The sequence below is a fragment of the Mercenaria mercenaria genome, chromosome 4 (assembly GCF_021730395.1).
Source record: "Mercenaria mercenaria strain notata chromosome 4, MADL_Memer_1, whole genome shotgun sequence".
In the NCBI taxonomy this organism is placed as follows: Eukaryota; Metazoa; Mollusca; class Bivalvia; order Venerida; family Veneridae; genus Mercenaria; species Mercenaria mercenaria.
In genome coordinates, this window is record NC_069364.1 from 82,817,433 (window position 1) to 82,844,112 (window position 26,680).

At 35.0% G+C, this 26,680-nt stretch overlaps 1 protein-coding gene across 1 annotated transcript; it reads left to right on the forward strand.

Moving 5' to 3' along the window:
• Positions 1–1,222: 1,222 nt before the first annotated feature.
• LOC123552314 (paraspeckle component 1-like) lies at positions 1,223–23,679 on the forward strand. Its single transcript, XM_053541824.1, is given in 8 exon segments — positions 1,223–1,795; positions 4,122–4,423; positions 5,314–5,611; positions 6,469–6,572; positions 7,218–7,410; positions 9,672–9,797; positions 11,864–11,974; positions 21,549–23,679. Coding segments are annotated over 8 exon segments (1,908 nt in total). The 5' UTR covers positions 1,223–1,294; the 3' UTR covers positions 21,822–23,679.
• The last annotated feature ends 3,001 nt before the right edge of the window (positions 23,680–26,680 follow it).

The following is a 26,680-nucleotide window of genomic DNA, read 5'->3' on the forward strand; positions in this document are numbered from 1 at the left end:
TAAATATATGTTACTTGCCACTTTATAACAAAAGGTATACACAAATTTTAAAAAAAAAGAAGAGATAAGAATTGGTACCATAATTTGAGATTTTTTCGCTACGAATTTTTGAATCAGTTTATCTTTATTCATTGACTTTTCAAAGCCTGATTTAAAAAAAAACGGTTGTCAGCAGGGCTGGGAATATACGCATACATGTTTTTATGTCCCGATTCTGAATTAAAATGCAACTGTCGTTGCATCCTATCTAACTTGGGAATTATCTCCAATTTCGTCGCATTGATGTTTGACTAAAGATCACTTGTTTTATGTATCAAAATACTCTAAAATCAAGAAGGAATATATGTCTTCAAACAACAAAATCGCAAGTTTCCAATCATTTAAATTCTCTTTTCTTATTTGAAACATATACCATATGGTTGAATAATCAGGTTAGAGAGTTTTTAATACTGATTCACTTTAAACGGTCTTATCAGTTTATCCACTGTGTGGTTAAATCCACGGACTAGCAATATAATTGTTTGATCCTACCTATTGTAACAGGTTTATGTGTGACTTGTGGCTATATTTTGCAAGACCAAGATAACCATAAATTATACAAAGTATACACCATTCTAAAGGTCCCCGAGGGTGGCGGTAAGATCTTTTAAATACTAGAAATATCATGAATAAGTAACCAAAATTGCAATTTCCCATTGTGGAAATCTGGCAAAAACACCATTTTGATTTTTTGTGAGAATTTTTTACAATTGTTTGTGTCACGGAAATGCTGCTTTAATGCTAACTTAGATCTCATTATATAGAAAGTTTTATAACAATCCACCAAGACCTAAAGTCTAAATTACAAATTTAAAACGTTTGGTGTCAAAAATGGGTGAAATTAACTATGAAAAATACCCAGTCAGAATCGTCCTTTTTGTGCTGTTGTTGCCTTTTTCTTAGACCAAAAATGTGGACAAGGTTCACTTAGGCTTATATGACCTACACAATTTGAAAACAATACTTCTGGATGAAAGATAATTTGCTCTTTACTCAATTTAGAGACTTTTAGCTTTACAGTCATTTTTGTGCAAAAGTGAACCTTCTTCTTGGCGATATTTTGATAAATTAAAAATATAGTTACTATTACCACGCTATATATCTTATTATTTTTCTTTGTGGTAATTCTTATACTTGTTGGTGTTTAAGTATTCCAAAACCGGAAACTTACGAAGCACGCCACCGGAAATCGATATTTCAGGCGCCATCTTCCATAAAAAGAAAGAGATAATTAGGAATAGTTTTTTTTTCAATAATGGCTTCAGCTGTTGGTAAAACCCCACCAAAACCCCCAGTAGAAGTAAAAGAAGAAACACCAAATAAACAGAATCAGAATGAAAGAAAATCTGAGGAGAAAGAGATAAAGAACGAAAAAAATCAAGGGCCGCAACAACAAGACAACAGAAATAGAAATCAAAATCGTGAAAATCGATTTCAGAACAATGATAATAGGTTTCAGAATCGCAGAGGTGGTAGGAATCAGAACCAAAGATTCAATCAGCGAGGTCCAAATCAACAAAGAGATGCTTCTAGAGACGGTCACAGTGGAAATCCGTTTGAGCCCATGGGGGATTTCTATGGCGAGCAGAACGAAACTCCAAAGGAGCCTAAAAAATTTACTGGCAGGTGCAGACTGTTTGTGGGGAATATCACACCAGATGTGACTGAAGAACAGTTTAAAGAAATGTTCACACCATTTGGTGAAGTTTCAGAAGTGTTTGTAAATGCTGCAAGAGGCTTTGGATTCATCCGCTTGGTAAATTTTTTGCAACAATGCATTTTAGCACTCCCCTGAAGTTAACAATGAGCATATGTAGCAAGTTGGTGTGTGTTGGGTAAAGCGAGGGTGTTGGGGCAACAGCCCCCAAACATATTCATCTAAAAATAAAGTTACCCCTTATAACTTAACTAGAATTAACTAGAATTCTTAAAGAGTGTGCTGATGAAATAGCACCAATTTTCACTCTCATTTTCAATAAGTCATTACAGTCCGGACTCGTACCATCTGATTGGAATCAGGCAAATGTCACCCCTGTCTTTAAAAAGGGGGAGAAGTTTAAACCTAGCAACTATAGGCCAGTGTCACTGACGTGCATTGCATGCAAAATACTTGAACACATTGTAGTTAGTAACACCCTTGATCATCTGGATGCAAATGATATTATAGTTGACAATCAGCATGGCTTTCGAGCACGTAGATCATGTGAGACCCAACTTGTGGGCTTTGTTCATGATCTTGTCAAGTCTGTAAAGGAAGGCCAGGTTGATGTCGCTATAATGGATTTTAGTAAAGCTTTTGATGTAGTAGACCATAGAAGACTCCTCCACAAGCTTAAATTTTATGGTATCAGAGGCAATGCTCATCACTGGATAAAAGCCTTTCTCAGTAATAGAACGCAGAAAGTAGTTGTTGATGGTGCTATGTCGTCTGTAGCCACAGTTGATTCTGGTGTCCCCCAGGGTTCCGTCTTAGGGCCTCTTCTATTTCTTCTCTACATAAACGACCTCCCTGCCAGTGTTCGTTCGGATGTGAGACTGTTTGCTGATGACTGTATCATCTATAGAGTAATACGCTCAGCTGTGGACTCACATACCCTTCAAGCAGATCTGGACAGACTGGCAGGGTGGGAGAGGAAGTGGAGGATGGCCTTCAACGTAGACAAATGCCACATCATGCACATTACCCCACCTAGATCTAAACCAGTCATGACTGACTACTTTCTTCACAGCCAACCCTTGTCTGAGGTCAAACAAGCTACCTATCTCGGTGTGGAACTTTCATCTAATCTCTCTTGGTCTCCACACATTAGCAAAATAACAAATAAGGCCAGTCAAAATCTTGGGTTCTTAAAACGAAATCTACATTCTACCAAACCTGAAACTAAAGCAGCAGCCTACAAATCAATAGTCAGACCTTCCTTGGAATACTGTGCTTCTGTTTGGGACCCTTATCAATTAAATGACAAGCAGAAATTAGAAAATGTACAAAAGAGGGCCGCTAGGTTTGTTACCAACAACTATTCAAAGTCGCCGGGTACTGTAACACAATTACTACAGCAATTACAATGGGAGTCCTTAGAGCGCAGAAGACAGAACATCCGTCTTAGCCTCTTCCATAAAATACATTATGGGCTTGTTGACATAATACCTTTACAATATATGGATCCACTATTAAGAACATCCAGACATCACCATCAACTAGCATATCATATACCACACTCATCAGTTGACTACATAAAGTACTCATTTTTCCCTAGGACAATAGTTGAATGGAACTCACTGCCGGTGCACTTAGTCAGTGCTGACTCAAACGCTGTGTTTAAGTCGGGACTGACTGTGTTACCACACATCCCCTAGACAGTACATATATGCTTTTATCTTTTAACAGTACTAACTCTCTTGTTTCTTCACCATGTACATAGTAGATTATGCAATGTATAGGCTTTAAGGGCTTGAGTAGGTTTTTGCACTATTTTTTATCACATTGTCAATGTCCTCCTGGGTGGATTGAGTAGCTTGGGAGGCTTGATAATCTTTCACTTTACTAACCCCCACGCATGGCCATTATAGTCCAACAGGACTGCTTGCCATTATCAAAGATGATGATGATGATGATGAACTTTTGATTTCTAAGATATTTTTAAACTATTATAGGGGCCGCTAAAGTGCAAGTGCTCCAAATTTTTAAACATATTTTGGGTATGATGCTGATACATTTTTAATAAAAATAAAGAGTTTATTTACGATAGTTGATAATTTGTATTATGATCATCACCAGTGAGTGACCCACATGTGTGATTTCTCCAGATATCTGTAGGTTACATTTTATGTGCAACTGTCAAGTTGTATTCATTAAACTTGTGATAGTGTGTGTCCCTTATAGAAGGCAAAAGACAACACGAGTCATTACTGAAAGCTGTTTAATCGGTATTGTTTTGTGTTTGAAATTTTATGTCTAATAAGTAAATATTTGCAAAAGTACGTAAGCAAAGCCTTATTAACAAGTGATCCTCCTGGCAACTTATTTGAGATGATTGAAATAATTAGTATTTTGATGATTATACATGTATATTTTTTAACAGGATTTCAGAATAAATGCTGAGAGAGCAAAGATGGAATTGGATGGGCAGATGCGAAATAACAGAGTACTCAGAGTGAGATTTGCCACACATGGAGCTGCTCTGAAAGTATTCAATCTGTCTCCATTTGTATCAAATGAACTTCTAGAACAAGCATTTTCTCAGTTTGGTGAAGTAGAACGTGCAGTTGTATGTGTAGATGATCGAGGCAGATCCTGCGGGGAAGGAATAGTGGAGTTTGCCAGAAAACCTGGTGCACAGTCAGCTCTCAAAAGGATAAATGAGGGTGTTTTCTTGTTGTCAGCGTAAGTATCATACATAGTACAGGGCTCAAGCTGGGTTCAATTTTTTGGGAAAAGTAACTTATTTAGGGCTAACTTAAATGGTAAGATGTGGGGAGACTGCATCAGTATTTTATTCTACTCCAACATTAAATCTTGTTAGTGATTCCAAAATGGCTATAATTTTCTTGGTTATTCTAGATAAAATGTATTGCTGTGACCATTCATTTTCTTAGTTACATCATTTCCCATGCAGTGATTATTGGTTTAATATAGAATTCTGAAAAAGATGTTCTAAAAAATTCCAGCTTACGCTGTAATGTAAGTCTTACCCTTCTTCTAACCATTTTGGTGCTATATCTTGTATTAAGGTAGGATGAAGGGGTTTTATATTAAGAGTCAGCATCTCACTTGAATAAGAATGGGTGTAAGTTGTTTTAAAACTTGAAAAAAACTTTCAAATCTATACATTCATGAAAATCTTTTTGAACTAGTTGATACTTTTAAACAAGCAGCTTACAAGACATTATATTACCATGGAGACCAAATAATAGTACATTGGAGCTATCTTGTTTTTCTTTGGCATAACTGTTCACTTCTTGTGCGCAAACCTCAGGTCTTTATCTCAAGGGTCAAGGTCACACTTGGGGGTCAGAGGTCAGTTAAGAGCTTGCCCAGGCTGTAACTTTGCCATACGCAAACAATCTTTTTTTATTTGGCATAAATGTTTGCCCCAATGAGACAGTGTCGCGTGCAACTCCCAGTCCTTTTGACAGCTGCTGGGCGAGACATGTTGATTGGCATAGGGAGTTGGACCAAATAGTAACCCCTTTACTAGGACAGGTAGGAAAGGCCCTGCAAAGCACATCCCTTTAATTTATTTGTATTCATTTCAAGTTGATTTTGTTTTATAGATATCCAAGACCAGTACGTGTTGAGATGCTTGAACAAAGAGATGAGGAGGACGGTCTCACTGAAAAATTTGTTCAAAGAAATGATGGGTTCAGGAAAGACAGAGAAAAGGAACCAAGGTTTGCTCCGCCCGGATCATTCGAGTTTGAATTTGGCATGAAACATAGGCAGATTGATGACATGGAAAAAGAGAGAAATGAGAGAATTAAACAAGAAATGGAAAACGAGACAATCGGAAAGAGACATGCTAGTTGGGATACAGCCAGATTACCACAATCAAATCAGACAAGGTAAGACAGTGTTGTAGAAGTAAAATTCGCATCTCGTGAGAATTCATTGTTCATGCTGTCGGTTGTCCAGATTAATTTTCACTGTCTTATCGAATTCATTACCTCACTTTTGGAGAATAGAACTTGCATATTTGCTTTTAAACTGACTGTTTGACTTGATATATTATTTTTGATTTATACAAGTGTCTGTTCAATCTGGGCTTTTCCCTATAAAGACCCCTCTGGTAAAAGGAGGCAGTTTCAAAGAAATATTTTTTCCCAGTTCTGAACTTAAATTCCCATTTTTCTCAAAAATCTGTGATTTCCGCAATATTCCAAATTTTGTTGGCCATATATGGCTTAATTGAATCTTGTCGTTTTAAAATCAGTCAATAATCAGTTGATTTTAATTTCCGTGTACCAAGTCCAGGCTTAATTCTATGTTATCCGGATAAATAATGTTAAACCATTACTTCCCGTGTGTCACACATGCAGAACTACCTTAATTTATAGATGTTTTCCCTGTTCTGCCTGTGTGGTGGCATTTCTAAAATGATGAAAAAATGGCCTTTAAGGTACATTTACAGGTGTAATCATGCACATGAGCACAACAAACAGCAACAAAAAGTGATAAATTCAAATTTAAAGTAATTGGTTTTCCTAAGGCGGAAAATTTGATTACAAAGAAAGATTTGAAGTCAACATTAATTTTTCTGTTGCAGAGGTAATCTTCCATTTGTTGTCAGCTACTAGAATAGTTCAATTTCTGATTTGTTTTTAGAAGTAGTTGTTTGACTGGTTCTAAAACAGAAACTCGAGGTTGCTTACTGTCAGTACACAAAGGTATTGATATTGAAAAGAAAGTCTTACCTGATTTTAAGCTATAAGTTGCACAATGATTTTGCAGATTTGATGAGACAGCAAGAAGAATTGAAGAGGTTGGATGAAATGAAAAATGAGCACATGAGACGTAGACAAGAAATGGACATGAGGTAAGAGAGAGGTGGTAACAGAACCTCTACCAATGCTTAGGGCTAAAAAGTATTGCTTGTTTAGGGTAAGTTAACCCTGACCCTACATAGCAAAGACCTACCCTAGATTTTTTTTCCCAGTTGTATAGCAAAAATATCAAAGTTGAAATGGGGATCAATGCAAATAGGTTATAATTTTTTTACTAACAATGTTAGTTTCTGACCTTTGTAACAATAACATTTCTAATAAGTTTATTTCTTATCTCCTAAATGACCATAAGGGTCACAATTCTACAAAAATGTCCGAGATAAGTATTCGAACACAATTTTTGGCCAGAGGATAGGGAATATCGAAATATTCAGGTACTCATTACAGCCCTAATATTTACAACTATCTATTCCTTTATGTAAATTAAGTTCCTTGCAGAGAACATGTAGGTGCTGGTATTAGGATGTACGAACTAAGAATTTGTTTTAAAACAGACTGGTTACATATCTGGACTACTGTCAGAATTGTGCTTAACACTGAAAGACATTTTGTCACCTCGGCAAAACAACTAGATAATCTTTCTATATTTCTGTGTAGCTGTCTGCTGAGGTGATTATTATTTATTCATACTTCATTTACATTTTTTTTTGTATTTACACCTACCTATTGCATTGCAGGAGAAGAGAGCAACAAATGCAGGGTGGTATGGGTGACAATATAATGAGACAGGAGGAAGAACGTAGACGAGAGATGATGATGCGTGCATCCAGTGCAATGAGCAGAGACCGTGAAGGAGGCATGAGCCAGGGACCCCCAGGACAAAATAGAGGACCTGGTGGTCGACAAGATGAAATGATGATGAGAGGAGGGGTAAGTTAATAGATTTTAGAAACTTTTCTGTTTTTATACGCCCGTCTTTGAAAGAGCGAGTGTATTATGTGAACACCCGTGGCGGGCGGTCAACGTCCAAAACATGTCCACTCTCTAAGTCGAACAGTTTTCATCCGATCTTCACCAAACTTGCTGACAATGTTTGTGGGCATACTATCTCGGCCAGTTTCGATTACCAGCCAAATTGCCCCAGGCAGTCTTGGATTATGGCCCTTGAATTACTCGAAAAACTGCGAATTTAGCCTTGTTCGCTCTCTATCCGATCTTCACCAAACTTAGCATGTTTGTGGGCATAATATCGCGGCCAAGTACAATAACCACCCAAATCGCCCCAGGCACTCTTAGATTATCACCCTTGAATTAGGCCAAGTTCAGTTAGGGTGTATTTTATGACAGTCTGGCACTCTTGTTTTTATGCCCCCGAAAGGAGGCATATTAGTTTTCAACTGTCCGTCCGTTCGTTAGTTCGTCACAACGTTAACTTTTTGCATGAAGGCACTTTACTCGCAAACCACTGCACCCAGGACCTTCAAATTCCCATACTGATAGTACTTACTGAGTACACCACCCCTACTGACTTTGGGGTCACCAGGTCAAAGGTCAAGGTCACAGGGGCCAACATTAACTTTTTGCATGAAGGCACTTTACTCGCGAACTACTGCACCCAGGACCTTCAAACTTCACATGCTGATAGTACTTATTGAGTACACCACCCCTACTGACTTTGGGGTCACCAGGTCAGAGGTCAAGGTCACAGGGGCCAATGTTAACATTTTGCATGAAGGCACTTTACTCACAAACCACTGCACCCAGGACCAAACTTCACATGCTGATATTACTTATTGAGTACACCACCCCTACTGACTTTGGGGTCACCAGGTCAAAGGTCAAGGTCACCAGGGGCCAACGTTAACTTTTTGCATGAAGACACTTTACTCGCGACCACTGCACCCAGGACCTTCAAACTTCACATGCTGATAGTACTTATTGAGTACACCACCCCTACTGACTTTGGGGTCACCAGGTCAGAGGTCAAGGTCACAGGGGCCAATGTTAACATTTTGCATGAAGGCACTTTACTCGCAAACCACTGCACCCAGGACCAAACTTCACATGCTGAGAGTACTTATTGACTACACCACCCCTACTGACTTTGGGGTCACCAGGTCAAAGGTCAAGGTCACCAGGGGCCAACGTTAACTTTTTGCATGAAGACACTTTACTCGCGACCACTGCACCCAGGACCTTCAAACTTCACATGCTGATAGTACTTATTGAGTACACGACCCCTACTGACTTTGGGATCACCAGGTCAAAGGTCAAGGTCACAGGGGCCAACGTTAACTTTTTGCATGAAGGCACTTTACTCGCGAACCACTGCACCCAGGACCTTCAAACTTCACATGCTGATATTACTTATTGAGTACACCACCCCTACTGACTTTGGGGTCACCAGGTCAAAGGTCAAGGTCACCAGGGGCCAGTGTTAACTTTTTGCATGAAGACACTTTACTCGCGAACCACTGCACCCAGGACCTTCAAACTTCACATGCTGATAGTACTTATTGAGTACACGACCCCTACTGACTTTGGGGTCACCAGGTCAAGGTCACCAGGTCGAAGGTCAAAGCGCTGCGGGGGCATTTGTCACCATTAGTGACAGCTCTTGTTTTTATTATTTTGTTCATGTTTGTACTGAATATGGGTCACATTGAAAGAGTGGTTATGGTAGCTATTCACTTTCCCATCACTTTTGAGTTTATTGTTTGTTTGTTTTTGGTTTTACACCGTCTTTCAACAGTATTTCAGTTATGTAGCGGTGGGCAGTTAACCTAGTGTTCCTGGATTCTGTACCAATACAAACCTTTTCTCCACAAGTAACTGTCAACTTCCCCACATGAATTAGAGGTGGAGGACGAATGATTTCAGACCCAATGTCTTCTATCAAACTGCACTGAGACCGAACTCATGATCCCGAGATCCGTAGCTCTGCCCTCTCCCTATTGAGCTAAGCAGGCGGGTAACACTTCAGGTTTAGAGGCCTGCTTAGGTTTTTGTTCACAGACAAAGTATTTCTTTGTGGTAACTCATTATTTCAAAGTCACACAGGTACATAGATTGAGTTTTATGGTTCAAGTAAGACATTCATAACGTAGGGTTAGTAATGAATAACATTCTGTTAGTTTGATTGGAAGTTTTTATGAAGTTAATTTTAAGAACATCTTCTTTTGTCCTTACAGCCTGGAGGTCAAGGTGGGCCAGGTGGTATGAGAGATAACCAAGGTAACCAGAGAGGTCCTGGCACACCACCCATGCCCCCACCCCCAGTACCACCTGGTATGAACATGGACCAGAACAGGACTAGCGTAAGTACCTGTGTATACCAAAATGATCTAACCTGTCTTGGTTAAAAGATTCATTAAAATACATATAGTGATTATTCGTTAATGAACTTTGTTAGTCTGTAAAGACATACAGTATTTAGGTGTTAAGTGAATTTAACAATCAAGACATGTTGAATCTTGTGGGAGAACTTTAAGGTGTATGTCATTATGTAAGAGAAGGGGCATGTTATTAGGCAGATGTGTATTTATATATAATGGTCATAAAACAACAGTCTCTTTGTTCTAATGATTCATTTACTTTACTTTACTTTATTCACAAAATTATTTTAAAATGAGATAAGAAAAATTTGTTCTAAATAAGAAAGTCCTTTGTGTGATTTGGTGTAGACATCTTCAAAAAAGTAATTGTGTCTAATAACATCTACATCTATAAACATTGCACTTGGTTTGGTCTTGATGTGTATCGATTAGAATTGTTTAATTATACTGTATGTTTGTTAAATGCAAAATTATATCAAAAGGTTGATTGAGAAATATTTGTGAAGAGGCATTAGAAAATGTGTCAGCTGTGGCTGTTTATTCGAGTGAATGAAATGACTGATTACTGTGTGAGAGTTGTAAAATATGCTCTGTACTTTACTTTATATGTACATGAAATAGTATCAGTAGTTAAGGAAGTTATATAAAACACTTTGTTTGCTATACACATCATACCTTCATATATATTAAGTAGAAGGTTGATTCTATGATAAATAGCGAAGTGAACTGTAGAAGAAAGTTTGAATTTTTTTTATTATATGGTCATCATTAATTTTCAACATTTCAAGGCGCACTATTTTCTTTTTCTTAAAAACATATAGAATACTAATTGAATAGATTGGTTTGAGACTGATGCGCTCATTGATTAGTTCAAAGGTGAAGATTATATTGTATTTTGAAACAAAACAAAAACATAGTATTGTAATATGCTGGGCAAGTGGTTAATGTTGCTGACTACAAATCACTTGCTCTTAATCTCTGTGAGTTTGAGTCATGCTGGAGTGGCCATGCGAGGAAGCCACTTAGCTGGGTGGCAGAACTTTGATGGTTCTACCTATCTGCAAATCCTTGACTAAAATAATATCCCCGGGGGCATCTGGGGTTTGACTCCACCATAAAAGCCAGTCGACATATTACTTGAACTGTATCAATGTCACTTGAGAAAAGAACAAACAAGTGAAACAACAGAACAAAAGTCTCGTAGAATGCATCCTCCATAAGCATTCAGAAGGAACACAAATCATTGAGTTAAGCACTGTATTAGAAGTTTGATAATTTTGTTATACCACTTAACATTTTAGTATCTTTATGCTACTATTAAAGGCAAAAATAGTATTCAAAAAGACAATTCAATATACTTCTGAACTGTTTAAAATATACAGTGTGAAAGTGAAACTGACTAATTTATGGCTTCTTGAAACATTTTCAATGAAACTACTGACTAGAAAGAGCTATGAGTGTAGCAATTATCTGATAGTTCAACTTATTTTTACTTTCAAACTTTCGTCATTATGCTTTATAAATAATAATAATTTGAATTATTACAAGAATCCTTATATAAATTCCCGGTCAATAACTTGTGTTATTGGCTAGTTTGTAGTTAAACACTAAATTTTGCTGGGCTTAAGTCAGAATTTAAGAAAATTTATTTCTGATGTCCTGTAATGAAACAATGATTGGCTCAACAGTCAATAGTAGAAGTATTGGCCCTCAAACTTCAGGCAATAGTTTTGACTATTAACTGGATAACTGTTTCAATAAGTGCATATTAATTATCAAATAGACTTAAATAGAGTTTACATGTTAAGCAATTTACAGCCATTGATTTTCTGAATTCAAAGATGTTTATTGAGATGAAACATTAAAAATTTAATTGTTCGTAACAAAATATGATTATCGTAGTTAACTACAGAGATTTAACATGCTTTACAGCTTACAAAAATAGATAAGCTAATGTGGTCTTTCTTGCCAGCTTTTAAATATGCAGGGGTGAATGTTAAATAGTGATTACCTAATTTTAAACATTGGAGGGATCTTTTGTTGGTTAGGGTGGAAACATGGACAGATACGGACAAGGGGGTGTGAGCCCTGGAATGGACCAACAGAACATGGACAGACAGCCACCGGGTATGCCAGGCAACATGAAAGGAGAACCAATGGTACGTAGTTCAATTTGCTTGAGATATGTTGCATAATGCGACATCTAATTTCTTGTTAACACGTCTTTCTTTAAGAAGATGTGAATGTCATCTATGCTGATTGGATTTGAACTAGCAAAAAGTTCACTGTTATTGGTTGATTTTTGTGACCTTTGTAGGTTGCGCAACTCTTTGACTTACTTTTGAAAAAAATAACCAGATCTTCAAAGGAATTAATTGTATAAGGTTTTTGAAGTACCATACAATTTTAAAAAATCTGATTGCACAACAAATAATTTTGCATAAGAGAAATAAGGATTATGAAAGTATGAGGGGTGTAAAAACAGTGCAGGTTAATTTTAAATTGTTATTCAATGTTGCTGAAATCTAAAAATACAATTGATTAAAACATATCTAAAGTTACTTAATTGAATACCATATTTTATAAACCCTGTAGTTGTCTGTTTCATTGATTTTGAAATTCAAACACAATGCGATAGCTTATCTAAATATAACTCTGCTAACTTGAGACTAGCATAATATACCAGCCAAACAATTTAATGAACCATTTATAATTTGATGCCTGTAATATCTTACATTTCACTTAAATTTCATCCGATTTTGGAAAATGAAGCTTAAAATATGTAAATTACAATGTTTTACCAAATGCAGAATAGAAAAAAGATGATGACATCACAATCATGATGTTATGATATTGACTGTCAGTTTTCATTTGTCCAAAGAATAACTGATTTTTATATACCAGCTTAACTTACCTTATTTACATAATATAAAAGTTGATTCTTGATGACTTTGAAGAAATAAAAGCATCTAATTTATTTAATGAACACCCCTCGTACTTGTGTATTGCACATGGCAATGCCTGCTTAAATATTGACAGAAAACAAGGTTGCAGTATCATACTGTATTTGAAAAAAAAAACATTAGTAAAAAAGAATAGATTTTTTCTGTAGTTTAAACATTTGATGTCACCACCATTAAAATAGCGTTTCACAAATCCGAGTGTATGACCAGAGATTTAGTCAGTTAATACAAACTACAATGGCCAGATGAAAGTTTATGCCAGTTTTATTAATAGCAATGCATCTTTTCTACTTTTCCACAATGTCTATTGAGAAAGTTGTAAGTTACTTGTGGCAGAAAATGTTGCACTGGTGTGAAATCCAGGTACAGCTGGAAATTGCACATAAAGGAGATAGAGCTATGAAAAAAAGTAAAACTATTTCTTAAAACTATTTGAATACATAATATTATATTTAACGTTTGAAGACATAAATGGACTAGTCTGCTAATTATTAAAAATGTTTATGCTGAAAAGTGCGTAACAAGTTGAATGTTTCCAGCAACTAGATATTTAACATGCGAATGATCTACTGTGCCTAACTAAGATTCAACTGTTATATGCATTATGGGGATTGCCCCATTATATAGAAGACAGAGAATAAAGATGAATTGTGTGAAATTACACAATATGTTTTGTGTAACCATGGTTCTGTTGTTGAGCAACTGTGTTGCAGCCACAGGAAGATATATATTTTTGGTGTACATGATGCAAACAAACAAGAGAAAATAAGTTTAATGCTTTGCGCAATGTCTTATATTTTGTGATTTGCAAATTTTGAGATGAACTCCCCAGAGACACAGCTTTTCTGGGAATACATTACATCTGTAGATAATATTTGATGGAATAGAGATAGCATAAACAGATGATTTTGAAGAAGTGAAATCCAAAAAAGAAAAAAGCCAAAAATGATTAAAGAACTTTTGAGAGAAATGTGCTGGAAACTGTGTCTCAGTGTGTTTTGCTTTTACAGTACTCTGTAAACGTGATAACTGAAATACGAGTAGAATAGAAAACAAAACTGGAATGTTTTTGTCACAGATGTTGCTCTATTTTTGTTGGAAGTTGGCTGGACATTTCGTTTCAGTTCTGCTAGACAAAATGTTTCTCAGCTCCTATATTGAGAGCACGTTTAGTTTCACCATGTCATTGTATGTTCTTTTGTGCATTTATGCAGAATTTAAATCATTCTGTTCACAGACTGTTGGATTCTTCCTCTGTAGTGAGTACAGTACAAAATGTTCTGATGTGTACAAGTTAATCTAGAGATTTTTAAGGTCTCTGTTCAGTCTTGCAGAAGTAGAATTTCAGTTTATTTGCAGAAGATATTATGTCCATTTGTCTGCCAGAAGTTTCATCTGTGGAAGTAGTCGGCAATTTAGAGCTTCAGAATTCTGGAAGATTCAGTTTAATTACTGCTGCTGTAAATGAAGGAACATTTCTGAAAATTATGAGAAAAAAAATTCAGACATTTTCTTGGTTCATCTCAAAAGTTACACTCGTACATACACAGTATATTGATTGGAAGCTTTTAGTTCCGGAGCATCTTAAATTTTCATTTGTTCAGATATTGGTACACTTAAAGATTTTGGTGTTTGAAGCATTTTTGTGATGCCTTTTTTTTCTAGAATTGAGTATATACATAGTAAGATCCTTAACCCTTATCATGCTGGACATGACTGATTCTGCCTATGCGAATAGTGCAGATCATGATCAGCCTGCACATCCATGCAGTCTGATCATGACCTGCTGTGTTTGCCATTCAGTTGGTATCTTTTTGATAAGCACCCCTTTTAACAGTCAATGATACTGTCAAAATTTAAAGATGGAAAAGTTCATTATAGAAATTTATCAGGGTAAGGGTTAATTAACCCACTTGCAAAATGGTTTGAATTTGTACCACTGAGTTTCCAAATGAAACAAGTCTTTGTCCATGAAAAATATTCTTTTCATTTTGATAAGTAAAGAACTTTTTTAAGTTTATGAAGTTTAGGTATTATTGAGATATAAAATAAACCAAATGCACTTTGTTCTGTTATCAGAGGGAAAATATGTATTGAAGTCCTTACCACTGGAAAGATGCCTCTATGGTTTGATATTTTGATTGTGACTACATTATGCTAAAAATTAGTTCCTATTCTAGTTAGTATTGAAGTGTTAATGAATTTGTGGACCTGTGAAGTGGATGTTGAAATATGTTTGGAAGTGACAAATTTATGACTGAATAAAGCACTTGAAACAGCAAGAGTGGTATGATTGTATCAATTTGAATATGACATGTGTTGAGTATTATCCCTGTGACTGTCGAAAACCATATACACTGATGACTGTAGGGACACACTTGTTTGTAAAACATACTAACATTACTCTTGTGACTATTCATCTTCATAGCACTCATTGTTTCTGTTGTTTTTCTCTTTTCTGCTTCTGTCTTTTCTATATGTAAAACATCTCCTTGCATATAACAGTGAAAGTTCTTGTGAACAGAAAGCTTGTTGAATTAAGATGTAATTTGAACATTTGTGTCACAAGGCGACTTCAGCCATATATGACCATTTTGTGTCGATTCGCCGTAAAACCCAATTCACTCACTCACATATACATGTATGTGGGTTTGAATTGATAATGAACTAAAATTTTAAATTTACTTGAAACTTATGCCAAAGTATATGAAACTGTTGGTAAACAGGTAATATAATGTGCAGTTTACCTTAAGTGCTATTATAACAACAAATGGACTTGCTTTTTATGATGATTTAGAAGAGATTGAATTTGAAGAATGCTGTTACTATTTTTTTTTAAAGCAAAACACACTGAGCACATGGTCAAAATCATCTGTTGATGTGGAACTTTCATGGAGAGAAATGAAAAGAAAAATGTTGGTTGGTATATCACAATTAAAAAACATTATTGTGATATGTGTTTATTTGTAAACTCTCTCATTTTGGGAGAAGTAGCTGGAAAATGAAATCGGAAATGTAAAACAAAAGGTGTATTGATATACAAGTATACCTTGATTTTGTCAGCATGAAAGAAATTAGAAACAAAAAACTTGTGTCACTCCAGAAAATTGATACCTTTTGATTGTGCTGTAGTATTTTATGATATTTTATTTAGATGCCTAACTGTGTTGTGATTTATTTATTGTTGTAGATAAATGCCTAACTATGTTGACTAGTATATTTACAGGAGCAGAAACATATATATGCTGTGATACAGATATTGATCTTTTATTGCCTAGCAGATGTTGCCAAAGGATTAAATCATATAATGTAAACCAGATGCACAAAATAAGACAAAATTTGGTATCACAGATAAAGGCAATAGGGTTGGCTTGGGTAAAGTTTCAGAAGTATTATATAGTATGATAAAAGGGGAATATTGTTAAAGATGGTTGGCTTGGCTAAAGTATTATCAAGACTGTACAAGGATTTTTTTCTGCAATCTTTACCATGTGTAGTATTTACATTTGGTTTTATTAAAAAGTTTCTGTAGGCTAGCACTTGGCTGTCAGAATAATTTATTTTTAGGTCTGTTTTCGGGATATAATCAGTTGAATGATTTTTTAAATATAATTTGAGGTAATGTGTTTTTAAAATTTTGAAAATGGACAGTACAGGGTGTTTCTCATGTTTTGAGACTTGTTTTGTTAAGCAATTGGAAAAAGTCATTAGCAAATGGTTGAAGCATTATTGGCTTTATCTAGGTTTATTCGTGGTTTGAGGCTTATTATGTCGCAAACTCTTAATTCATGATATTTTCAGATGAAATACAAAATCTGGGTATTTGACCACAAACACTGAAAGAAGGTAATTTAATGTAAACATGGGATGCACAGGCAGATGGGGGTATGCAGTGCTGGGGTTACAAATTAAGTAAATGTTTTCTATTTTAAGTGATTCTGTAGACAGAATGTGTATACTTAATATGCTTAAATTAAAAATCTTAGGCAAGATTGTGGAGTTGAGGTGCAGTACAGAAAATTTCATCCAGATATGGTTTTAAACTTCTTTTCATAAGACACCAATCATGCATTTTTCAGAATATGGACCTTATATTGATTTAGATAAGCTGAGTTAGTGTATAACAACAAAGAAATACAAGAAACAAATTTTATAACAATAAAATTATTGGGAATGATCTTTGAAGAAGAACACCTGAAACTAGGTACAATTTGTTGAAATATAATTCTATTAAATCCAGTATTCTGGTAATAGCTTCATCAGCTCGGACTTATAAAGCTTTGAACTTCAACTCTGCCCATCAGCTAATAACTTCACCAACTCTGATTTATAAAGCTTTGAACTTCAACCCAATACAAGAGATAATCAGGTCAGAAAAGTATTTCCATATAATTATATGTATATATTAATAAAGTTTTTTCCTAGAACATTCTCTACAATTTTATCAAAATGTCTAATATGAAGTAGTTATTCTATAACTTCTGGACATTCCTTGTGATATAGAAATTTTAAGATGCGGAATGTTCCATTAGCTTGTAAAATTTTCTGTTATTTCTGTAACGGTTTGATACAAAAGAGATGTATTTTGTTCTAAAGATTCTATAGATAGTGCATTAGCCACATGGATGAATGCAGCAGCTTGTTTTTCATTTTCTGTACTTTAATTGCTTGAAACAATAGATAACTAGAGTATTTTTCTCTCCCCTTGGCGTCCTCTGGTGGTCAGTGTTTTACTGTACAAGGAACAAATAGAAAACTGCTAGAAAATTGTTTAGTTTAGATGTACATCTTGAATGTTCTGTCTCTATTTTGCCAAGTGAAAAAGTTCTAGTTTTAGCATGTGGAAAACCAGTACATTAATCAAAGCGGGCATATATCAACATTGTTTGACATACTCTAAACTGACCGTAAACTCCTTATAAAAGCCAATTAGCTGAACATTTTTATGCCTCCCTTGGGAGGCATATAGTTTTTGAACCGTCTGTCGGTCTGTCCGCAATTTTCGTGTCCGGTCTATATCTTTGTCATCGATGGATGGATTTTCAAATAACTTGGAATGAATGTGTACCACAGTAAGACGACGTGTCGTGCGCAAGACCCAGGTCCGTAGCTCAAAGGTCAAGGTCACACTTAGACATTAAAGGATAGTGCATTGATGGGCGTGTCTGGTCCATATCTTTGTCATCGATGGATGGATTTTTAAATAACTTGGCATGAATGTGTACCACAGTAAGACAACGTGTCGCGCGCAAGACCAAGGTCCGTTGCTCAAAGGTCAAGGTCACATTAGACGTTAAAGGATAGTGCATTGATGGGCGTGTCCGGTCCATATCTTTGTCATCGATGGATGGATTTTCAAATAACTTGGCATGAATGTGTACCACAGTAAGACGACTTGTTGCGCGCAAGACCCAGGTCCGTAGCTCAAAGGTCAAGGTCACACTTAGACGTTAAAGGATAGTGCATTGATGGGCGTGTCCGGTTCATATCTTTGTCATCAATGGATGGATTTTCAAATAACTTGGCATGAATGTGTACCACAGTAAGACGATGTGTCACACGCAAGACCCAGGTCCGTAGCTCAAAGGTCAAGGTCACACTTAGACCTTAAAGGTCATTTTTCATGATAGTGCATTGATGGGCGTGTCCGGTCCATATCTTTGTCATTCATGCATGGATTTTAAAATAACTACGCATGAATGTGTGACACAGTAAGAAGACGTGCCGCGCGCAAGACCCAGCTCCATAGGTCAAAGGTCCTAAACTCTAACATCGGCCATAACTATTCATTCAAAGTGCCATCGGGGGCATGTGTCATCCAATGGAGACAGCTCTTGTTTTTTTGCATTTTCTGTTTCTTGTTAAATATTGTTGTAGACCATCCTTGATTTTTTTTTTCAAATACAAAATTAATGTTCTTCTTGATGAATGAATTCAGGGTTATCCAAACCAACTATAAATTTTAGCTAAAATTAAAGTTAAAACAAAAGTAGAAGAGAAGTCATTGCCTCCCGATCTACTCTTTTGTGGGATGGTAGGGTTGGGGTTGAGTGGGAATTCAGGTAACCCTAACTACATTTTTTTTCTGGCCTGACTCATCATAGTGTTTTTAAAATAACATCAGTGATTGTTGTATGTAGCTGGAAACTTATTAAGTCTGGAACTGTTGGCTTGCTTTGAGCATATAGTTGACATATTGTTTAGATTGTATAGTGCTGAAGTCTGCAAAATTGGTTTTACTCAGTTTGGTTTTAAAACACAATAATAATGAGCAAATAAATAAGTAACTGGTAAAAGATTCAAATATTTGACCAACAAGACCTAAGGGATGCTGATTATATGCCACTGGTAACTTAGAGTACCAGAGAGAATAATATCGTGATTATAGTATAAAAGTTTTATTTTCTATAAACACTTGAAACTAATTATAACTTATTAATCAAATTTAAGTGTAACTGAAAAGCAGTATGATGCATTGCCGTACTTTTTATGGGATATTAAACATATATCTTCTAATAGCATGCTGGAAGTAAAAAAACTTAGCTTTACTAAGTACTTCTGGAGATTGATTACAGAAGTCATTGCAGTATGACCATAAAATTATGACATCCTGTTGGCACTCTGTAAAATGGCATACATTTTTACATTTATATTATATTTTATTGTCCAGTCACTTTTACCAGGCTAATGACAGATTTACTGGGTTGAAGTGGTATCAGGGTAGAAGTGGTATAATTGGGGGATATAGCAGTTTTTGACAATTAAAAATGTGGTCTTCCTTACTTTGCAATGGCAGGTCTTCCTTCCTATTGCAATGTCAGGTCTTCCTAACTGTGGCATTAACTGCCACCAAATCTGGAAGTTTCTTTTAAGAAAAAATGAAGAGCTGACAAAAAATCAACAAACTTACTGTATGGAATAAGACCTTGAGTTGAAATGAAGATGTTGCTATGTTTTGATAAGGTAAACATCTTCGCTGCATATATTTAGGACTGCTAAGAACCCTGTCCGTTAATGCTGCAGTTTTATATGTCTTGTTTTGTTTTCATTTTCGGAGTGCATTTTCATCTTATGGTAATATTGTTAGAAATATGTATAAAAGTAGTCCACTGTTCACTAAAGTTTTCTTGGCAAGAAAGGAAATCGAGCGAATTTTTGCGTTGTATGTCTCAACTGTAATCATTTGAGAGTTATATAAGAGTGTTAACTTATCTAACGTTACTACGTGAATATGAATGAATTATTGCCCTTCGCTTGTAACAGAACAAATATTAGCCTGATTTGAAGATACTGATCCACTTGAACAGTGTTGTGTTTGTAAAATTATGTTACTTTGAATAGCAGTTATTAGTTTATAACTATATATGATAGCATGTGTAACCAAAACTGGCTGTTACTGTATTTTGGTACCATCTGCGCTTTAGATGTTTATGAGAGATGAAAATGTGCATAATTTTCTCATAAATATGAGGTTCCTTGAGAATTAATTTTACATTTTACATAGCACTTTGAATAATTCAACTAAGTTATATTTAAAGTAACATTTGAAAGAAAATGAAAAAATGTATTTTTACTTAAATTTGAAACAGATTTGAGATGAATAGTATGTTGGGTATGGTCATGTTGATAAATGGCAGAGAAGTTGAAGAGGTCTCGTTAAAAGCAGTTTTGAAGGAAATAAAAATGACAGGATTTTCATCCATTCATATCTTACATAAAACCAGAAATATTTTAAAAACTTGTCAAGAATACCATCTATTTATATTGTCACCATATAGTTGTGATTTCTATTTAGTAATTGACTATGCTATTGCCAAAGGAAGAAAAAAGTTGGGATCCTGACTAACATTCATTTTGACAATATTTTGTGTCAAATGCATGTTACGTGCAGGTTGTCATGTGGACAGTTTTTGTGAATTAAACAGTTGCAGACATATTACATGTCTCAATAAACTTCAAAGATACCATTTAGTGTACAAACTGATGTCTTGTATCAAGGTGAACAAAATATGTAGTTATAAAATCATGATCTAACTTTAAGTAAACTCTTGTGGGTTGGGTAATGTATTGAGTTGTCATTAGCCTGTGTGACATATGGACACGATCTTGTATTGTTTCATGATTAATTCTTCATTGATTTTCAGATTTGAGATAATATTCAGCAGGTTAATCCACACTATGTTTGTGTCACATTGAATACCATGTGAATTATTTATGATTTATTGATAACTGTGGTAAAACATATCAAGTTCCAATTCATAATATTGAAGTATGTAGATTTCATTGCATGTTTGCAGTCCAACACTGGTCATTACTTCATAATGGATCAAACTCTCTGGTTAAACAGCCATTTTAATCCTGCTGCATGTCGCATATTTTTGCACCTACCTATGATTAATTCTAAAATTAAATAATTTGGTTTCCAGCTGAGTTTTATTTCACACTGTTTTGATAGTCATAATGATATTAGTAGCAGAGAAGCAGCATCCTTCTCTTAAAATTAGCTAAATGCTCTCAGAGCATCCCATCCTTCAGAATGTCTGAACTCTTAACAATTTCCTTCCTTGTATAGGTTGAAAATAAAAAGAATTGGAACTGTGTACAGTAGTGCGACAAATGTTTTGCATGTGTTTCACTTGTAATTTCTTACTCTTTAATGACACAATTGTGGAAGCAGTGGTGAAGGAAGGTAATGGTATAAAGTAGATCATTACCTGTTTAAAGAGTTTTTAGCAAAGTCTTGTAATATTTTCCTTATTTGATCCTGCAGCAGCGTCCCGGCCCAGGACCTCAAGGACAGCAGCCCGGAGGACGATTCCAAGGGCCACCAGGCCCAGGGGGCCCTCCTGGGGGACCAGGTAATTTCAGTGCTGGTCCAGGAGGTATGGGTGGCCCTGGGGGCAACATGTTTCCCAAAATGTCTGGACCACCAGGACATATGGGGCCTGGGGGACCCCCAGGTAGCCAGAATATGAGAGGCAATGATAGAAGAGATCCAGTTAGAAGAGAAGACTTTGATAATAAAAGAATGAGGCGGTATTGAAACGATAAAACTGATTTCGTAAAAGTGTACTGTGAACTATACTTACATTTACTTTTAAGACAGTTTGTTTTAAGACCAATGAATCATGCTATGATTTAAATCATCAAATGCTAGTCATTTACACTGAAGACATAATAGAAGCTTTACTGGACAACATGCAGTTGAGTTGCTATCACAGAGCTGAAGCTGAATTCCATGAAAACTCTCAGTTATTATCTCCTCAAATATTTGATACAGAAATGATGTGCTACATTGAGTTTGCTGTAGCTTACTAGAACAGATTTGAGAGTAGGAGGTGATTCATATTTTCTTGTACAGAATTAATATTAATATTATTGTTTGTATGGTGTTTAATAGTAATGCATGAAAACCAGATTTTATGAAGTTAATGGCATAATTTTCGGTCTTGATTGACTCGAATTTACTAGCCACAAACATAGTGTTTAGCAGTAGGAGATGGTATATTACTCATTTATGTCTGTCATGTTCCATTTTCTTTGTTATCATCCATCTATATCATTGTAAATATATACTACATTTTCTGTCCATTCTGGAATCTCCTGAACATTCTATCAGGCATTTTGATTTAAAATGAACGCAACTGAGATAATATGGGTATTGGTAGATCATTTATTTCCTCATTGAACCACATACCTGCTTATCAACATGTAGAGGCTTGTTTTATTTGCCTTCCCCTAAGGTTGTGGAGTTATTCCTTACTTCATCTGTATTAAAAGATGAGTTTTTAAACTGAATTTTATAATATTTCCCCCCAAATCTTCATGTTAATTATTCCCATGAGTAAGTGACATTAGCCAAAATGTTAAGGTATGGGTCTGAGTGGCATATAGTGCGATCTTTATACAGTATGTCAGTGTTTTATCTTGAAGTTTTACAAAATCATTGAGTAAACCGTGAAATAATGAAAATTCTGCTGTACATTTATTCAACCAAAATATAATATCCAACATCCTTTATCCTCGAACATATTTGGTGTACAAAGTGAAGATTTTCTGATTGCCATATATTTTCGTTATGCCATATATTTTCTAAATGCCAAGTTTGGCCTTGAACTTCTTGTACAAGTTTCTTCTGTTTGAGTAAATTTTCAATACTGTTTTATTTTGTGAGTTTGTAATTGGAAATCATGCTTGAATTTTTTTTTGTACGAATTTCATCGCTGTACAAATTTCATAGATACCAAATCATGTAATGCTTCAATGCTACGTTAAAGGCCATCTAGTGATAATGATTATTTTATCAATAAATAGGAAAGCTTTACCTAAGGCATTTATTTATATTAAAAGGTAATTATTTTATTTGAAAAGTGGTCACTTGCTTCCAAGGCAACTAACAAATCAGAGGAAACCTATGAATAAAACAGCGAAGAAACCATTTGACATAAGAAGAGAACAATATTAAAACATTGTACTTTAAACTTCTTTTAATTTGTTTGTTTTTAACATTAAGAAATAATGTGTATTATATGAAAAAAGTGTTGTTATTGCCCTTGTTTATTATTGTCATTTGATAATGTAAATATATATTAGGATTGAAGGAAAAAGTTGGTGCATATTGTCTTATGTTGCGAGTAGGTTCTGCACAACCAAAAACAAGTGAAAGAAGTAAACATTATTTTATTAGTAGAATATGTTGATGCTGGTGTAATTTTGTGTGATTTTCCCCCCCTCTGTGTATCATAATTTTAGAACTTTTTTTTTTACAACAAACTTTACAGTGAAGTTTATAAAAAAGATTATTTGAACAATGTAAGAGAAAATAATTATTATATGTCTTACTGCCTATGAACATTTATCATTGTGTTGTCTAAATTTTAAATAAATATTGTAGCAACATATTTCGTTTTACAGTTTTGATTGAATATGGACGAAGAATAGCATATGTGGGAGAGTTTGTTTGGTAATACTACAAAAAGGTTTTCAGATAGCTATGGGAATTTAGTGTTTTGATTTATTGAGGTTTGTAGAGGACCTTTTAATGAAGGAGAATGATTAAAGTTAATAGATTGCCAATAAAGAAAAGAACAGCATAACTATACAGCTGCGTTTAACTTACTTGCTAATATACCCAATTACTTATAATATTAAGAAATAAATTGCACAACCTGGACAGATTTCTCAGGGCAGTAAGATCACAGCCAGACAAAGTAAATGATTAAAATAAATAGTTGTATAAAAATGATACAATACAAAGGTGTTTATCATTACTTTGTTAAAAAACATTTAAATTTGATATATGATTGAGGCAAGGCAGAAATGCTTGTTTTTGATGGTCTTAAATAAAGCAAATCCTAGGTTGAGTGAACCAAGTATCATATTCAAGTTCAGTTTAATTATTACAGAAAAGTAATAAATACTTACATATGGATATAATTCAATTAAATCATTAACATTGTCTGCTTGCGATTTTATCGCTTCTAGAAAATGGTCTTTTTGTGCAGCTTACTTCAAGATATTTCTGTGGGATTTTGATACTGCAACGCAACTGTATCATGCACATTTTTGTGGCTACAAATAAAATGAAAACCACCATTTGGAATATATGATTACTTCATTGATATAAAATTTTCCATCATATTCTTATGATGAAAGAAAATTTTTGAAAAGGTATTAACAAAATATGAACATTTCCCGTAGGCATTATACAGAGAAAAAGTGCCAGATGAGAAAAAAGATTGCCCGTCTCATGTACTGTATCAAGAAGCAAAAATATTGAAAGTTCTGTAGTGTTCAACACCTTTGAAAAAGAGGGAAGAGGACTTACTGAGTCATTTGGTGACATTTGAAAAGACAGGATAGGTACCATGGAGGAAATGAGAAATGGAGGGTCAATGGGTGACTTAAAATATTTTGAAAACAAACAATTGGCATGGTGGGGGGGGGAAGGATCTAATATGACATTGAGAGATTATTTGTTGAAAAAATACATATGTTTTTAGTGATGTAAACAGAAAATTAGTATAATTAGGACTGGGGACTTAATTGGATATTGAGGAGAGAAAGGAGGCTTAAAATTGGCATTGAGATTGGCACCATTGGTTAAAGGGACCTGAAGGGTTATTGAATGTGTAGCACAATTGGCATAAAGACGAGAGATTGGCACCATTGGGACCAGAGACTTAAAGGGTTATTGAGTGACTTTAGACATTTAATAAGCAACTTCTAGAGAAAGGTCTTAAATGGCCATTGAGTTTGTTCTGTCGGTACAAAGGACCTAAAGGGTAATTGAGTTACTCTAGACATTTGATTGGAAGTAGAGATGTCATAAATGGTCATTGTGATTGGTAATACCAAAGTGTTATTGATTAATTCGCTTTGAGAGAAAGAAAGCCTAAAATGGCCATCACGGACAAGTGACCTAAGTGGTTGTTGACTGACTTAGACTATGATTTTTAGACTTGGATAGGGAACTTAAAGCCCCAACTTTTACTACCCTGGCAGTAAGTTTTGTAGGAGGAGCCTATCAAATAACAACGCTACTCTAGGCTGTCTGTTTGCTAAAAATAGCTCACTTTAAATGATTCACAGGCAAATGTAAACAATGGTCAGTTGAAGAAGAAATTTGAAGTAGTTTGCATGTTTTGATGGTAAAAAACTATTATTATCCATATTGTGCATCCATATCAGTATCAATCCTATGAAAAATTGAGTCAAGACTAGCATTCCTGATTTTTAATCTTGTTTATGTAAATTTAACAATGAAACTCAAAATCAAACATTCTTTTACTAAAATTCTGTCATTGCTGGCTGGTCCATTAATTGAGATAATCTAGCAATAAATGTAGAAATAATAAACTTTAAGTCTGAGATGCAGAACAATACACACAAATTAGCAAGTGCTGCTGTGATAAGGACTAATAAAAATGATAAGCTATTTGAAATTATATTTATCACTGTATGTCTGTAATAAGTAGTTCCCTATTTCTTTAAAACATTTTTTATGATATGACATATAAAAATATAACTGTAAAAATGACTATGATATTCTATTTGGTTTAAAAATTCAAAATCACTTTCTGGAGAAAGTTTGCAATGCAATTCCATTGATACATGTGAAGCCTTCTGACGATTAGATTTGTTGATAAAATTAACCACGTGGGAATTGTTTACATTCTCTGTTCCTCTAGGGTTCATGACCTCATTAGCTCCTCCCGGCAAATTCAAATTTTTGGCAGTTAGGTTTAAATAATTTTTTGAAACTATACTTCAACATTTTTTGTTTTAAAAAATAAAAACACCAACTGATAAAGAATATTTCAATGTGTATTTATGCAATTTTTCATAACTTTTTATTCAGTGGTTTATTTAAAATTTTGAAAAAGGGCTCTCTGATGTGAAACATGCATAATTTATATAAAAACCTGCCCCAGCACCATCTTGTGGCTTTTATATGGCAGTTGGGGGTTTAAGGTTATTGGGCAACTTCAGACATTTGGTTAGCAGCAACATTGAGAGTTCAGACTGGCTCAGTGGGGACAAAGACCTTAAGGGATATTGAATGACTTAAGACATTTGATTGGTGCCAAAGAAAGGATACGTTTATTGTTACCGAATACTTGATCAGACATTATATATTGTCACCTTTGAGGGATTATATTTGGTCACATTTGAGGGATAGGAATCCTGTAATGGTAAATGTGATTGAGACACTGGCCCTATGGAGCTATTCAGTGTCTTTGATAAGCACCTTTCACAGGTCATTGTGACTTTCTTCATGAGGGAAATAGAACCATTGTGCATGTATTACTGTGTAGCTTAAAAAACTGTCTTGAAAACAAGATTGCTTTCATCAGGTTACATGTTTAAATACGAGATAGACACTATGGGAATAAATGGATC